Source organism: Neofelis nebulosa, chromosome 11 (genome assembly GCF_028018385.1).
Source record: "Neofelis nebulosa isolate mNeoNeb1 chromosome 11, mNeoNeb1.pri, whole genome shotgun sequence".
Classification (NCBI taxonomy): Eukaryota; Metazoa; Chordata; class Mammalia; order Carnivora; family Felidae; genus Neofelis; species Neofelis nebulosa.
Genome location: NC_080792.1, coordinates 41,772,717 through 41,788,193, shown reverse-complemented (window position 1 = coordinate 41,788,193; position 15,477 = coordinate 41,772,717). Strand labels below are relative to the sequence as shown.

The 15,477-nt window shown below is 35.3% G+C and overlaps 1 protein-coding gene across 2 annotated transcripts in view; it reads right to left on the bottom strand.

The window, feature by feature from the left end:
* Window positions 1-15,477, bottom strand: part of DSC2 (desmocollin 2) — a 36,574-nt gene that overhangs the window by 18,901 nt on the left and 2,196 nt on the right. For both annotated transcript variants that reach the window (XM_058692440.1, XM_058692441.1), the window contains exons 2-7: window positions 9,305-9,389; window positions 8,216-8,415; window positions 7,134-7,253; window positions 5,797-5,952; window positions 2,634-2,778; window positions 1,524-1,690 (exon numbers count right to left, since the gene is read on the bottom strand). In XM_058692440.1, coding sequence (XP_058548423.1) covers window positions 1,524-1,690; window positions 2,634-2,778; window positions 5,797-5,952; window positions 7,134-7,253; window positions 8,216-8,415; window positions 9,305-9,389 — 873 coding nt within the window. The remainder of the gene's footprint in view (window positions 1-1,523; window positions 1,691-2,633; window positions 2,779-5,796; window positions 5,953-7,133; window positions 7,254-8,215; window positions 8,416-9,304; window positions 9,390-15,477) is intronic.

Here is a 15,477-nt window from a genome sequence, read left to right as displayed (position 1 = left end):
ATACTTTAGCTAAAGCTACATATTATAATAAACCAAATGCAGAAAGAGATATGAGAATCCACCAGTCTTATGCTAAGCCAGGTATTAAAGAGACTTGGAAGAATGCATTATAATGTCAGTCTTCCCAGCAGATTATTTACTGTTTTGGAAAATTATCTTTTATAAAAATGTTATTTATGTTAACATGTAATATATTTATGATTTTTGAAATGGGTACATAAATAAATATCTTAAACTTTTGACAGCTTTAAATACTAACGGAGTAAGTATCAATAAATATAACCCACTAAACAAAAGATCTTGGGAATCCTCAATAACATTTATTGGTCCTGAGACCAGAAAATTTAAGGGCCACTGTTCTAATCCATGAGAAAACAAAAGAGGAAGAAGAAATGAATCTGGTACGAAGTTTTCAGGAATCAAAGATATACCTGACAAACAGGTATTTACTATATTTTAAGATTAAGGATTATAAATGTAGTATGTAGGCCAGATAAACTACTATAAGAATTCAGATGAACAGGAGAGCCTATGTGGCTCAGAACATCAAGTGTCCAATTCTTGATTTCAACTCAGGTCATAATCTCACAGTTAGTGAGTTCAAGCCTCGTGTTGGGCTCTGTGCTAATAGCTAGAAGCCTGCTTGGGATTCTGTCTCCCTCTCTCTCTCTGCCCCTTCCCCACCTGCTCTTTATTTCTCTCTCAAAACAAACAAAAATAAACTAAAAAAAAAGAATTCAGATGAATAAATGCTTGGTGAAGGAAGTAATAGTGAATAACCAAGTGAATGACTCATTAAACTAGGATAGTTGAAGCAGAAATGGACAGAATATAACTAGAAGATAATTTTGGAAGTAACATCAACATGATTTGGAAAGTGATATGATCAAGGGAGCAAGAGAAGACATCACACACAATTTTGAAGACATGAATCCAAGCTGACAACAGAAAAATTAACAGGAAAAAAGTGTACTAATGTCACCTGAACTCAAAAACATTGGAAGAAGAGCATATTTAGATGTAAAGAAGAGTTCAATTTTATATGTATATTGCATCTTAGGTACCTGTGAAACACCCAAGTAAATGGTAAATTAGAGATCAAAGAGATAGAAATTAACTTTTCTTATAATTTATATAAGGGGAAGAACGTAGATGAGATGGTTGAAGAAGAGATGACACAGGCAAAAAAAAGAAGCATTGTTATCTGTAAATAACAAATTTCCGAACATTTTCAAAAGTTTCACTTCTCATATTTGGCCTTGTTTGTACTACTATACTATAATTATGTTTATATTAGGCCAGTCGACCTTGTAAAACATACATTTCAAGAGAGAACAAATTAGCAGTTCAAAATTAGCAGACTGCGAGGTTAATGATCTCCATCAACACACTTAAAATACTGACTTTTATAAAATTAGATTCACGACATGCTTTTTCAAAAACACATCTACAGGTGCTAGACAGAGATCTACGATTAAATGGCCATGTGATAGTCAGGTTTTGTCTGCCAGTATTTATGTTACCTCTCTGTCTAGCTGAGATGATGACGTGGTGATCACGCCTGTCGTCGGATGCATAGAAAACAGCGTGGCTGACGCTGGCAACTGCTCGATGATGGAGTACTTGAGACGCGTGTGCATCGTGTCAGGTTCATCTTTGTCAGTTGCACATACCTGGCCCACGGTAGAGCCTACATGTTGAAAAATCCTCTTCAGTATACAAACCTTTTACATTTTCAACTTTCCCTTTTTTTCACTCCTCTCCATCTACTCAAAAAACTTTTCGACCGCTTAATTATATGTCAGAGTAATAATTCATACATTTGCAGACTTCTATATGAAGTATCATTTCTTGTAAATATCCCAGCATTCGAACATTTTGGAATTTGGTGACCGTATCGGCATTTACTGTATTTAATGTATAATTTATAAATGTTGACAATGCCCCTCCAATTGCCTTTGTATTTCTAGACTAAAGAATTCCAATTATTCTTTAACCTCTTTCTATTTGTAAGTCTCCACTTAAATGGATCAAATGGTCAAAAATGTGTCCAAAATTCTTGGTTCGGTTAGATCTTTCTAGAAGACTCAAAGATTGCATTCTGACTTCCAGCTGAAATGGTTCATTTTAATATGATTGAGAAAACGCATGATTTTCAATGACCTTTATGATTATGCTCAGAATATTGTCAATCATTTAATCACTATGGAATATCAGTAGATCTCTTCAAGGCTAAGACTTCAATTACTTAAAGACTCCTTTTTAGAGTACATTCTCTTAAAAGTATTTCTTTTATCTCACACAGGAAGGCAAAATAAGATACTGAATAACTTCTCTATTTTTCAGGTACGATGCTTGGCATTCCAGGTGTATAATATATCATTTAATCTCCATAACAATCTTGCATATCAATAACCCATTTTACAGATAAGAAAACTAAGGTTTGTCAAAATTAGGAAGTTTGCCCAGGGTCACAGCTAGTGAAAGGCAGAGTAAAATTCCACCCACAGAGGTCTGAGTGACAAGTGCCTTGTTCTTGCCAGCAAGATATGCTGCCTCCCAATGGCCACCATGAAACTCAACTTATGAATTAAAACATTAAGTTACCGTATATTGTTAAGGTAGGTACTCACCAACTCTGCAGTTTTCAGGAACTGTAAATATGTAAGTTGTTTCTGTAAAAATTGGGTAGTTATCATTTTCATCCTCAACTCTGATTACCAGGGGCAGTGGAAGTTCTGGAGTATATCCATCTGGAGTTGTGGCAAAGGCAATCAGCTGTGAGGAGTAAAATAAGAAAAAAAGCAAAATTAAAATATGGTTTACACTTGCTTTGGCTTTAGTTTGGAAACTGTGTGGCATTGCAGTGTGAATTTTGCCATTTGTTATTGTTTTGGGATGTGGACATGACCTTACTGCCATAAGAGGTGGTTAATCCCGTGGTATACTACAGCATTTTATGTTTATCTAATATAATAACATAGATAATTTTGGTTTCTTCACTAGTGCTGCACATTTTTCATGAGTGTAATGGCTTTTATCATTATTTCCCAGAACAGTCTTGAAGATTGTTTTGTGGCTTTTTCTTATTTTATTTTGTTTTTTAAGTGTTTTTTTTTTTTTAATTTTAATCCCAGTTGTTAACATACAGTGTTATATTAGTTTCAGGTGTACAATATGGTGATTCAGCAATTCTATAAATTACTCAGGGCTCATCGTGATAAATGTACTCTTTAATCGCCAATCCCTATTTCACCCATCTCCCCGCTCCTCCCTCGCTCTGGTAACTAGCAGTTTGTTCTCTACAGTTACCAGTCTGTTTCTTGGACTATCTTTTTTTTCCTTTGTGCTTTTGTTTTGTTTATTAAATTCCACAGATGAATGAAATCATATGGTATTTGTCTTTCTCTGACTGACTTACTTTGCTTAGCATAGTACTTGCTAGCTCTGTCCTTGTCATTGCAAATGGCAAGATTTCATTCTTTTTTATGGCTGAATAATATCCCATTGTATATATCACTCTTCTTTATCCATTCAGTGGCTACTTGGGCTGCTTCCACAAATTTGGGCATTGTAAATAATGCTGCCATAAACATAGGGGTGCTTGTATACCTTTAAATTAGTGCTTTTGTATTTGGGGGGTAAATGCCAAGTAATACAATCACTGGATTGTGTGGTAGTTTTATTTTTAACTTTTTGAGGAACCCCCCAACAGTGGCCACACAAGTCTGCATTCCCATCAACAGTGCCAGAGGATTCCCCTTTCTCCACATCTTTGCCAACACTTGCTTTTTCTCGTGTTTTGATTTTAGCTATTCTGCCAGGTGTGAGGTGATATATCATTGTGGTTTTGATATGCATTTCCCTGCTGATGAGCGATGTTGAGCATCCTTTTATGTGTCTGTTGGCCATCTGGATGCCTTCTTTGGAGAAATGTCTGTTCATGTTTTCTGCCCATTTTTTTAATGGAGTTATTTGTATTTTGGGTGTTGTTTTATAAGTTCTTTATACATTTTGGATACTAACCCTTTATCAGATATGTCATTTGAAAATATCTTCCCCCATTCGGTAGGTTGCCTTTTAGTTTTGTGGATTATTTCCTTTGCTGTGCAGAAGATTTTTATTTTGATGTGGTTCCAATAGTTTATTTTTGCTTTATTTCCCTTGCATCAGGAGACATATCTAGAAAAAAGTTGCTATGGCTGATATAAGAGAAATTACTGCCTGTGCTCCCTTCTAGGATTATTATGGTTTCAGATCTCACATTTCAGTCTTTAATCCATTTTGAATTTATTTTTGTGTATGGCATAAGAAAGTGGTTCAGTTTCATTCTTTTGCGTGTTGCTGTCCAGTTTTCCCAACACCATTTGTTGAGAAGACTGTCTTTTTCCCTTGGATAGTCATTCTTTCTTTGTCAAAGATTAACTGACCATAAAATTGTGGGTCTATTTCTGGGTTTTCTGCCCTGTTCCATTGATCTATGTGTCTTTTTTTTTTTTTTTTTAATGCCAGTACCATACTGTTTTGATTAGTACAGCTTTGTAATACAACTTGGAGTTTGAAACTGTCATGCCTCCAGCTTTGTTTTTCTTTTTTAAGACTGCTTTGGCTATTCAGGGTCTTTTGTGGTTCTATACAAATTTTAATATTGTTTGTTCTAGCTCTGTGAAAAATGCTGTTGGTATTTTGATACGGATTGCATTAAATCTATAGATTGCTTTGCACAGTATAGATATTTTAATAATGTTTGTTCTTCCGACCTACGAACCTAGAATATCTTTCCATTTCTCTATTATTTTGTTTTGTTTGAAAGTTTTAGGTGCACGGATTTTAATTATAACTTTCTGGATCTTCATTAACTTTGGTTTCTTAGGACTCCAAATTCCCCAGGTGCTGTTAACTAGAATATTATCTTATATTCTACTAATTAGGATTTTAGTTATATTTGGTAGTTATATTTAGATTTTTAAGTTACAAATTTTTAAATTTAAAAAAGGAAAGTCAGAAATAAAGCAAATGCATGGCTATACATTGTGTGTGGAATACAATTTATTTCTTTTACTTTTATAATATGAATTCTAATTCCAAGTTTTCTCATAACAGCTTTCAGAAAAAGCAGAACATCACAGATACTTAGGAGGCCATGTTGTAGCAATTCTAAACATAAATATTTAATTCTAAGTTTGAAGTCTATTCACTTAATTTGGTCTACTGATGAATAAGTAATTCCTCCAAAGTAGACGTAAAATAATTAAAACTGAGTTAAGCAAAATGACCAGGTCCTGTTGGTAAATCAATACAACATTAGGTTAAATTCTCCCATATTAATGCTCATGCCACCATGGGAAGTTAACCAGATGATGAAAGACTGGATAATCTTGATTAAGCACTGTCCACACTCCTCACCTATTCACCACAAGTTAACCTTCTCTCGTTGCAAAAATACTGACGTCTAACTTGCAAAGTTCACTGACCTCCCATGATATCTCTCTGTACCCTAAAGAGGTTCACAGACCTTTTATGCCAACTGAACCACTGTTTTTCAGAGTGGTATTCCCTTTTTCTTTTGAAAAAAAAAAAAAGAAGAAAAGTAAAACTATCATGCCAAGACCCAATCTAAGAATCTAATGCTCTTTATTCTATAAATTTTTTTTTGTTTCAAGTCTCTGCTATTGGATGTCGCCAGAGCCTAGATGACAAACTCAGAGAACAGAAGAAGGTAAATGAATTGAGAATGAGAGATAAAGTAGCCAAGCTTAATAATTACTAATACAATATGTAATCTTCAGACTCTACCTCAAAAGATTCATACTGCTCCCGATCCACAGGACGAGTACAAAACAGGTTTCCAGTATCTCTCTCTACATAAAATAAATTTATAGGTTCTCGGTCTACCCCAGGTCCTCTGATGGAATAGAATATAGTGTAGTTTTGTGCGGTGTCAGATTGAATCTAGAAAGTAGATATTATATATATAAGAGACAAATTTTTATTTCAGCAAAACTTTCATCTATACATTCATGCAATCATGTTGCCATTTTTATTGCAATAAGTAATTACCCTCTTTAATTCATTATCATGTACAAATAAAAAAACAGGTAATAGAATAAGGAAACCTAATAACAGAAATTACAAGAGCAAGGCATGAGAAGAAAAATATAGTAGTATCTTAGATTTCCAGAATACCTGAGGACTACTTTAAAGGCTAAATGGTACCTATGTGGACCAAACATTTAAGACTGTAACTGTCTGAGAAAACAAAGTATCCTGAGCATGAAAAATTACCCTTTTGTCAATTTTTTAAGCGTGAATTGTTATTATATGCAACACAGGATTTGAGACTCTAGGTTTAAAGTTACTGTGAGCAGGGCAAAAACACGGAAAATGCTTTCCTTAATTAGTTTTCATTATTTGTCAACATCTTTTTTATTATAGGAGCTGAAGAGAAAGAGTGGCAGGAATGGGTGAGAAGAGAAATGATGTAATATCCTGGCATGTATGATATTCTGGTACTTGATCCAAAAAGCAAATTTTTTCCCAAGTTGTTTTGATACTCTTAGTAAGATCTTGACTGTATATCAGGATGACTAACATAATTATTTTTAAATGATTTCTTTCTCGACTTTAATATGTTCTTCTTTCAGCTGCATTAAATTTTTTGGTGGGATATAAAAAGTTATAAAGAGACAGAAAACGTGGATATAGTCTGATCTAAGTAGTGGACTTGGGGATAAACAATTAACAAGGAGGATGTATGTGTCTTTTCCCCTTCGTGGCATTTGTCTTCTTGTCAGTAATTTTATCTTCTTTAATGGAAGATGTTTTGGGGTTTCTAGACCACACTCTGTGATACCCTTACTAACATGAAAATTCATTAAGGAACCATGTGTTTGAGAGTGCTAGATGAGTTTCACAATTTCATAAAAAGGCTATGCATGACTAAAACTGCAAAAAAATGCATGACGGTGTAAAGATATATATTTATACCCATATATTGAAACATACAATACACATCCTCATTCACTCATATATTCATATGCAACTGTTTTTGAAATAACTGCATACTCATTAGCCAAATTTAAAAAAAAAATGGAAGCCATAGACTTTCACAGTGAAAGGAAAGTAAATTGTACCTGTTGAAGAAAAAGTGGGAAAGGACCCAAAGAATTCTCTTGCATTGAACAAGGAATAGGAGCCCATCTTCTCTTGGCACGTCTTAGAACTTTCTCTCTAGAATGCCTCTTCTTCAGTACCTACATTTAGAAGACAGGAAAAAAATAACAAAGCCAATGAATAATATACCCTCAAACATTGGAACTCTGACACATCTCCTTTCATGGGGAGCTGGGAAGGTGTAAGGCCATGGTAGTGCTTCAAAACCAAACTAAATGTCAACACAGCCAAAAGATAACAAAGAAATCATGGTCCTAACTGTTATCACATCAGTCCTCTTGAGGAAATAACTTGGTGAGAATATGGAAGAAAGAGAGATGGAACTGGAAGCCCAGAAACAAAATTACAAAGACAAAAATAAAATTGACTACGTTACCGTTGCCATATTGCCATGCAAAACGATGGGAGGAGAGAGATGCAAGGAAAATGAATGAAGTGAGTGATCTCCTAAATCTAGCATATGTACCTTCCACTCACCAGCAACTAGGAAGAGCCAGGGACCAACAGAGAGATCTGTGTCAGAAGGAGGAGAGAACAGTGGTGATAACTCTCAAACCGCTGCAGTGAATAATGGCCAGTGGCTGAACAGAAGTCATTTGGATCTTTGGTGTCATAATACAATAAGTTCGTATGAGGTCTGAACCTCAACCTAACACAGTCATCTACTTTTTAAGACTACAAATTATGCTAAGATACATAAGACCTCCAGAAAGACCTTTGAAAACAGAGTTTTAAAACTTGTTTTGGAAATGGACTCTACAAGAAAGATCAAGATAGGCTTCTCTGTGTCTGATTTCAACTTCTCATGCTGCAGTAGCCCAATTTCTCCTTTTATGTCCCAAATAAAAAGTAATTATAACCTGGAATAACTGATATGGCAAAACCCGTTTCCGCCACTTGAACACTGTTTTAAGTTGTATGATGGTTTTCATTTTTCATCAAGCAAAACCATCCCACATTGCTTCTGATTCCACATCTTCCCTGGTAATGTTACACCTGCAGAAACCAATTCATTATGCTGCATGTTTATAGTTTGGTATACCTTTGTTTGATGCTGTAAAAGGACAAGTATTTTCTCTTCCTCTTGGTTGTCAGTGTTGGAAAGTAATATGGTAAACTTCCTCTCCTCTGAGGACAAAAGAATAGCATTTGTCGTATAGACTGAACCATCTTCTAAAATTTGGAAGTCAGGATCACTTGAATGAATTAGATTTGCAGATTGAAAGCACTCCTTCAGGTTAACTGTGGAAAATATACAGAACAATCATTTGTAAGGTAAAACAAAATAATACATAGGTTTAACAGTAATCTATGCTTTGGGGGGCGGGAAGCCAAAAACTTAAAATTAATTACACTGACACTTATAAATGTTGCATTTTTAAAAGTACATATGAAACCATATGGTGAATTAAGTTGTGCATAAACACAGATATCACTTCTAATACCTACTTTATATCCTTCTAAAAAAGAGACATTTGTCCTGAAATAAGGGCATGTGAGTTCTAATGTTTGAATATGTAAACCAACACACAAAAAAGTTTTTCTTTACTAACTGAAATTAGCTATAGAGCAACACATGAGAGAACTGAACTTAAACAGAATCTAGAGAATTAGTCGGCAGCTATTAGATTAAAATATTTCTTAACTCTTTGAATCTATTGTTAAAGAGTCATGATATTCTGTGTTCTCACTGGTCTGCTCCTTCCTTGCACATTTGAGTTATGTGAAAAAAATTAATTGACAAAAAAAATATGTGGAAATAAGTATCAGTAAGATGCCAAAACATTTGAGGATTAAAATCCAAAAACAATACCTTTAAACTCAAGAAACAGTTCCAATGCTATTTCTCAATTTCACAGAAGTATATTATAACATATGCCATACCTTTCATCTAGGATAAATATTAATAATTATTACTCAAACTAAACCTTTTTATCTACTCATATCATCATGTTTGTCAAGAAAGGACAATATCTCTTTTATTGGAATGACACCATATGTACATATGTATTACAGATGATAAAATATCATTTTAACCATTAATTCCAATACAGTTATCCTTCTAAAAATTACACTAATTTTACAAGATCGTACCAAATTAGGATTTATTCACATTTTTGCAGTTTCTTACCTCTACCAACAAATTTTCCAGCACCTAGTTTGGAGGGAACATGTAGCGTGACTTTTTTGCAGGCATCACAGGCAACTGTTAAGATCTAAAATACCAAATCAATATTACACGTTAAAGAAAGATCCTTTTAATGTGTACATAGTTTATATAAATTATAAATTGGTATAATTATAAATTAGTTTATACAACTTGCAAAATAAAAATTAAAAACATACACTGCAGTAAAATCAGAACAAAATTGTATGGAGAGGAAGAATAAAACAATAGACCAAGAGTCATGGCTCCCTCCTTCACAAAGCATGTAAAGTCTAATAATTCCTTACCCTCTTGGGCTTTTTTTCTTATTCTGCAAAAGGAGTTAATAGTAACTTCACTGATTAATTTAGTGAATAATCGAGGAATTAATGGCAACCAATGTGAGACAGCACTAAAAACTTAGGAAGGCAGCACAGGTATGTGATTAGGAAAGAGAGAAAAAAAAATTACAGAGCCAGCAAAGTATTTCAGTTAATTGTCAATTGCACATGAGCTACGATATCAAATCAATAATATCCTAAACAAAAACCCAATGCTTTAAAATTTTTTTAATGTTTATTTATTTTTGAGAGAGAGAGAGACAAACAGAGCGCGAGTAGGGGAGGGGCAGAGAGAGAGGGAGACACAGAATCAGAAGCAGGCTCCAGGTTCCGAGCTGTCAGCACAGAGTCCAAAGCGGGGCTTGAATCCACGAACTGCGAGATCATGACCTGGGCCAAAGTCGGACACTTAGCCGACTGAGCCACCCAGGAGCCCCTGAAAACCCAATGCTTTAAAGAGAAGCATCAACTCATTTTCATGGAGCAACGTGGAGATGATTTATCTATGACCTCACACAAACAAGGACGTAACTTTGAAATACGTATTTATGTTGAAGGCACATCTTCTCATAAATGACCATTAAGGTCATTTTACAAAATATATCACTTAAGATTTTTGAAATGAGTTAGTGATTTATGGTAACCATTTCCAATACAATATATATTTGAACACACTGAAATTTAATTCTGTTCTAAAACTTTATAACACACACTTCTGAAAGATTCACAATTTTTTCTACAATTTTGCAAAGCTTTTGACAAAAGCAAGACTGCTGACGAGCACTGACACTGTATTTACAAAGGCTATAAACATAAATGAAAATAATCAAAATCTGGATTCAAATGTTTATTTCTAATACACATTTTTATTTCCACTACATATGCCAAGACATATTTAATTATCCAACTCAAATTATATAGGGAGGATTTGGCAAGGCTGGGATTACATTTCATTTGGAAATTAGGGATGGATTGGAAATTAAAAGATGAGAAGAATGTTCAGTGGCCACATCCTCTAGAGAGAACAGGAGTGGAATGAGAAAGTGAAGAGTCCAGCTTAGGGTGGTTGAAAGCATGCTTCTACTTATTCTTTCAACCAACCTTTACAGGTTGCTTACTAGGTGGTAGGCAGTGTTCAGCAATGAACAAGGCAAAGTCTTTGACCCCATGGAGATTATCTTATAATGAGAGACAAAAAAATAAATACACAAAGGTCATATAATGCCAAAGTCACAATGCAAAAAGGTCGCATAATGCCAAGAGATAAATGTTGTGAGAAAAATAAAGCAGAGAGAAAAGGTGACAAAGGGAAGACCAGAAGCCTGAATGAAATGAGGAAGCAAACCAGTTCGTCAACTAGGGAAGAGTCTTCCAGGTGGAGAAAAAAACAGAACAAAACCCTGGGAAAGGATTTTGCCTGGTGTACGAGAGGAACAAAATGGTGCTCATGGTAGTATAGCACAGTGAGGGAAGAGTGATACCATAGGCATTGAAGAGACAATCATGGGTAGGTCACAGAGTCTCAAAGTAGAAGTCTAAAACTTCTCGACTTTATTCTGAGTGCAAAGAGAAGCACCCATAGGTTTAGAAACTGTGGGGAAGGGCGCCTGGGTGGCTCAGCTGGTTAAGTGTCTAACTTCGGCTCAGGTCATGATCACACGGTTCGTGAGTTCGAGCCCAGCGTCGGGCTCTGTGCTGACAGCTCAGACCCTCAAGCCTGCTTCGGATTCTGTGTCTCCCTCTCTCTCTGCCTTTCCGGGGCTCACATTCTCTCAATCTCTCAAAAGCTAACAAACATTTTAGAAAATTAAAAAAAGAAGAAGAAGAAGAAGCAGTTGTGGAGTAGCATCAGGTGGCGAGCATTTACATAGACTCATTCTGGTGGCCCTGTGAAAACAGACTGTAGAGCAGCAAGAGTGGAAACAAGGACACCAGCTGGGAGGTTCCAGTAGAAATCCAAGAGAGGGAGGATGGTGACTTGGACTAAAGTAAAAACAGCAGAGAAGATGAGATACGGCTAGATTAAGATAATACTCTAGGCAACAGTATTCATCCATTCATTCATGCATTTAACCAATATTTACCTAATGTCTTCTATGTACCAGACACAGAGCAGTAAACATGATCCTCGTGAAACATTCAGTTCAAGGGTAAGACACAGTCATAATTTCAATAAAGGAGGATAAATGCTCTGCTAGGGAGGTACAGTTGCTGTACGATGGCCTTGTGTGAAAGCCAGGCGAGGTCACCTAAAGAGTGGCTGTACGTGAGCCATGTCAAGAGGAGGCAGAGCTTATATGTCCCAAGCACAGAAACAAGCATATGTGAAACCCAGAGATGACACAGATCTGAAAACAAAATCTCAAAAGGCTGATGCTACAAGAGGGACAAAGTTTAAACTGGATTCACAGAAGTAGGTTTGGGATAGATTCTGAACAGTGTTAACAACATATGTAGATCTTTTTTCCTAAAGATAATAAGAAACCAAATGTTTGTTTTAGGCAGATAAATTACATAAGCAGCTTCCTATTGGAATAAGGTGAGTCTGAGCAGTGTGGGGAATGGATCAGGCAAATGATTTTCATTTCCAATAATGGCAGCTAGGTCATTCAGGAAGGAGAAAAAAAAAAAAAACAAAAAAAAAACAACTCACCATGCCCAAACTAAAAATGATGGATACATTTAAAAAAAAATTTTTTTTAATATTTATTTATTTTTGAGAGAAAGAAAGAGCATGAGCAGGGGAGGAACACAGAGAGGAGACACAGAATCTGAGGCAGGCTCCAGGCCCTGAGCTGTCAGCACATAACCCGACGCGGAGCTCGAACCCACAAACTTCGAGATTGTGACCTGAGCTGAAGTCGGATGCTCAACCGACTGAGCCATCCAGGCGCCCCAAGAAATTATTTTCAAAAGCAATAAAAAGTTAGAATGCCAAGGTGTTAACTTAACAAGAAAGATATAAAGTCTATTTGAGAAAAATCTGAAAACATTTCTGAAAGACACAAAAGTAGACTCACACAAAAAGAAAGATATTATTTTAGATAGAAAAAATCAACATAAATATATCAATTTTCACTAAGTTAAATTATAAATTTCATGATCCCAATATAAACCTCAACAGTATTTTTTTTTCTGGAACTAGACAAGCTGATTTAAAAAGTCTTAAGTAAAGGGGCGCCTGAGTGGCTCAGTCGGTTGAGCGGCCGACTTTGGCTCGGGTCATGATCTCACGGTCCGTGAGTTTGAGCCCCGCGTCAGGCTCTGTGCTGACAGTTCAGAGCCTGGAGGCTGTTTCAGATTCTATGTCTCCCTCTCTCTGACCCTCCCCTGTTCATACTCTGTCTCTCCCTGTCTCAAAAATAAATAAATGTTAAAAAATTTAAAAAAAAAAATCTTAAGTAAAAATAAATAATTAAGAAAAGACAGGAAAATTATGAAAAAGAAAAGCAATGAAAGGATATTAGCCCTAGCAGATATTTAAAATTCTATGAAGTCTCAATAATTAAAACCGCAATATTGCATATGAATAGACAGAAACATATTAGATGCATACAAATCGGAAAGGAAAAAGGAAAAGTTTCTATTCGTGTTTTTTGTAACTCTATACAGTCCATAAATGTTGTAACTTTGTTACACTCACCAATAATTTATGAGAGTTCTTATTTCTCCACATTCTTGCCTACCCTGTATTGTCAAACTTTTGGATGCTTGCCAAATGGGATTGACATGTCAATGAAATTTAAATTCATCTTTTCTTATTATGAGCGAGGGTGAAATATTTTTATGGGCCATTTTTATTACTTTATGGGAGTTTTTCATGTCCATGTTCATGTTGGACTACTTGATTTATAAGAGCTCTTTATATATTAGTAGATTAGCCTTTTAAAATATGATCTGCAAAAATTTTTTTTTACAATTTATGAGTTACGTTTGACTTTGCTTATAATGTTTTTGTTTGGTTCAGTTTTTTTGCCACGGACAAGTGTTTATGTATGTGTGTCTTAATATAATTGATTTATATTATTTATAACATTTATAATATATTTATATTAATGATTATAATTGAATATAATTGGTTTCCTCAATATTAATAAATGGCTTTTGAAATTTAAGCCATGTGAACCATAGAAAGTCTTCTTAACCCCAAATTTATTTTTTTTTATTTTTATTTTTTAACATTTATTTATTTTTGAGACAGAGAGAGACAGAGCATGAACGGGGTTGGGGCAGAGAGAGAGGGAGACACAGAATCAGAAGCAGGCTCCAGGCTCTGAGCCATCAGCCCAGAGCCCGACATGGGGCTCGAACTCACAGACTGCGAGATCATGACCTGAGCTGAAGTCGGACGCTCAACCGACTGAGCCACCCAGGCGCCCCCTTAACCCCAAATTTAAATAGGAATTCACGATGTTTTCTTCTAATATCTGTATTGTATCATATGGTACATTTAAATCTTTCATCTGTTTGGACTTTTATGTGGTGTTCTCCATGAGGTATGGGTTCAACTTTACCTTTTGCCAAATGACTGCCTGATCAAGTAGTCTCATACTATATATACATAGTATAATATAACAGAGTATAGTATGACATGCTATATAATATATAATATAGCATATTGTACATACTATAGTACTAAACTATAATACTATAGTATTGTACATATATAGATATATATACACACATACAATTCTATATATATATATATATATACACCATCTATATGGTATATATATATATATATATATATATATATATATATATCCTCAATGGTGGGATATGCTATCCATCATAAAATTTCTTTCTGTCTAGTGAATATACAACCTTTATGGGGGTGAGAAGAAGCTGGTAATATATACCAAAAGAATACAGTCATCTATACTTTTGTCTGGCCATCCCATTTCTGGTAATCTATTCTATGCACATACCTGCCAATACATGAAATGACATATGCAGACAAGTTTATTTACTGTGACATTATTTATAATAGCAAAAAGTAATAGCAGGAGTGTTGGAGAGAAGCAGAGATATCCATAAGATATTTCTGAAGATAGACTTAACGGGAGTTAATGATGGATTTGGGCAGGGGAACAGTGAAGAAGGAAAAACAGCTTCCAGACTTCCTACCTGAGCAATAAGGTGTATAGCAGTGTCATTCACTGAAATACATGACACGAGAAGAAAAGCAACATTGTTTGAGAAGATAATAAATGCTGTGTCATACATCATACTGGGGAGATATAAAGACTTACTGTTCAATGAAGACATCCCAACTAACAAAATAAATTTAGTACAAGTAGACACCTGTGTATTTCACAGACAGGACCTGTAATAGGGAGCATGATTATGAGTGGTCAGGAAGGTCAAAAGAAAAAAGGAGTGAATTTCAATAAAGACACAATCAAGGTGGAATTGTATAAGGAATGGTTTATATTTAGCAGTGGGGATCCCTTATGACCTCAGAGATAAAGCAGCCTCGTTAGGTGTTTAGGTAGAAACCAGAGTTCGAGTGATTAAGACGTGTGCAAGGTGAGGCAATATTAGGAAGTGGAGAGAAGCTGATGTTTAGAATGGTGAAGGATTAGTTGGGTACAAGAACAGGAGGAAATGTAAAGGGTGTTCCCCCAGTGAAGAGGAATTACTCCTTATTTAATAATATCTTCTACTCAGATGCTCTTTGCACATCTATCACACTTGAGGCTCACCACCACAAGAACCATCTGAAGCAGGCAGGACTTTGTACAGACACATGCATATGAGCATCAAATGACGCCTTCCAGCTAGAATGCAGCAGGATGAGGGGTGCGTCAGAGCCAG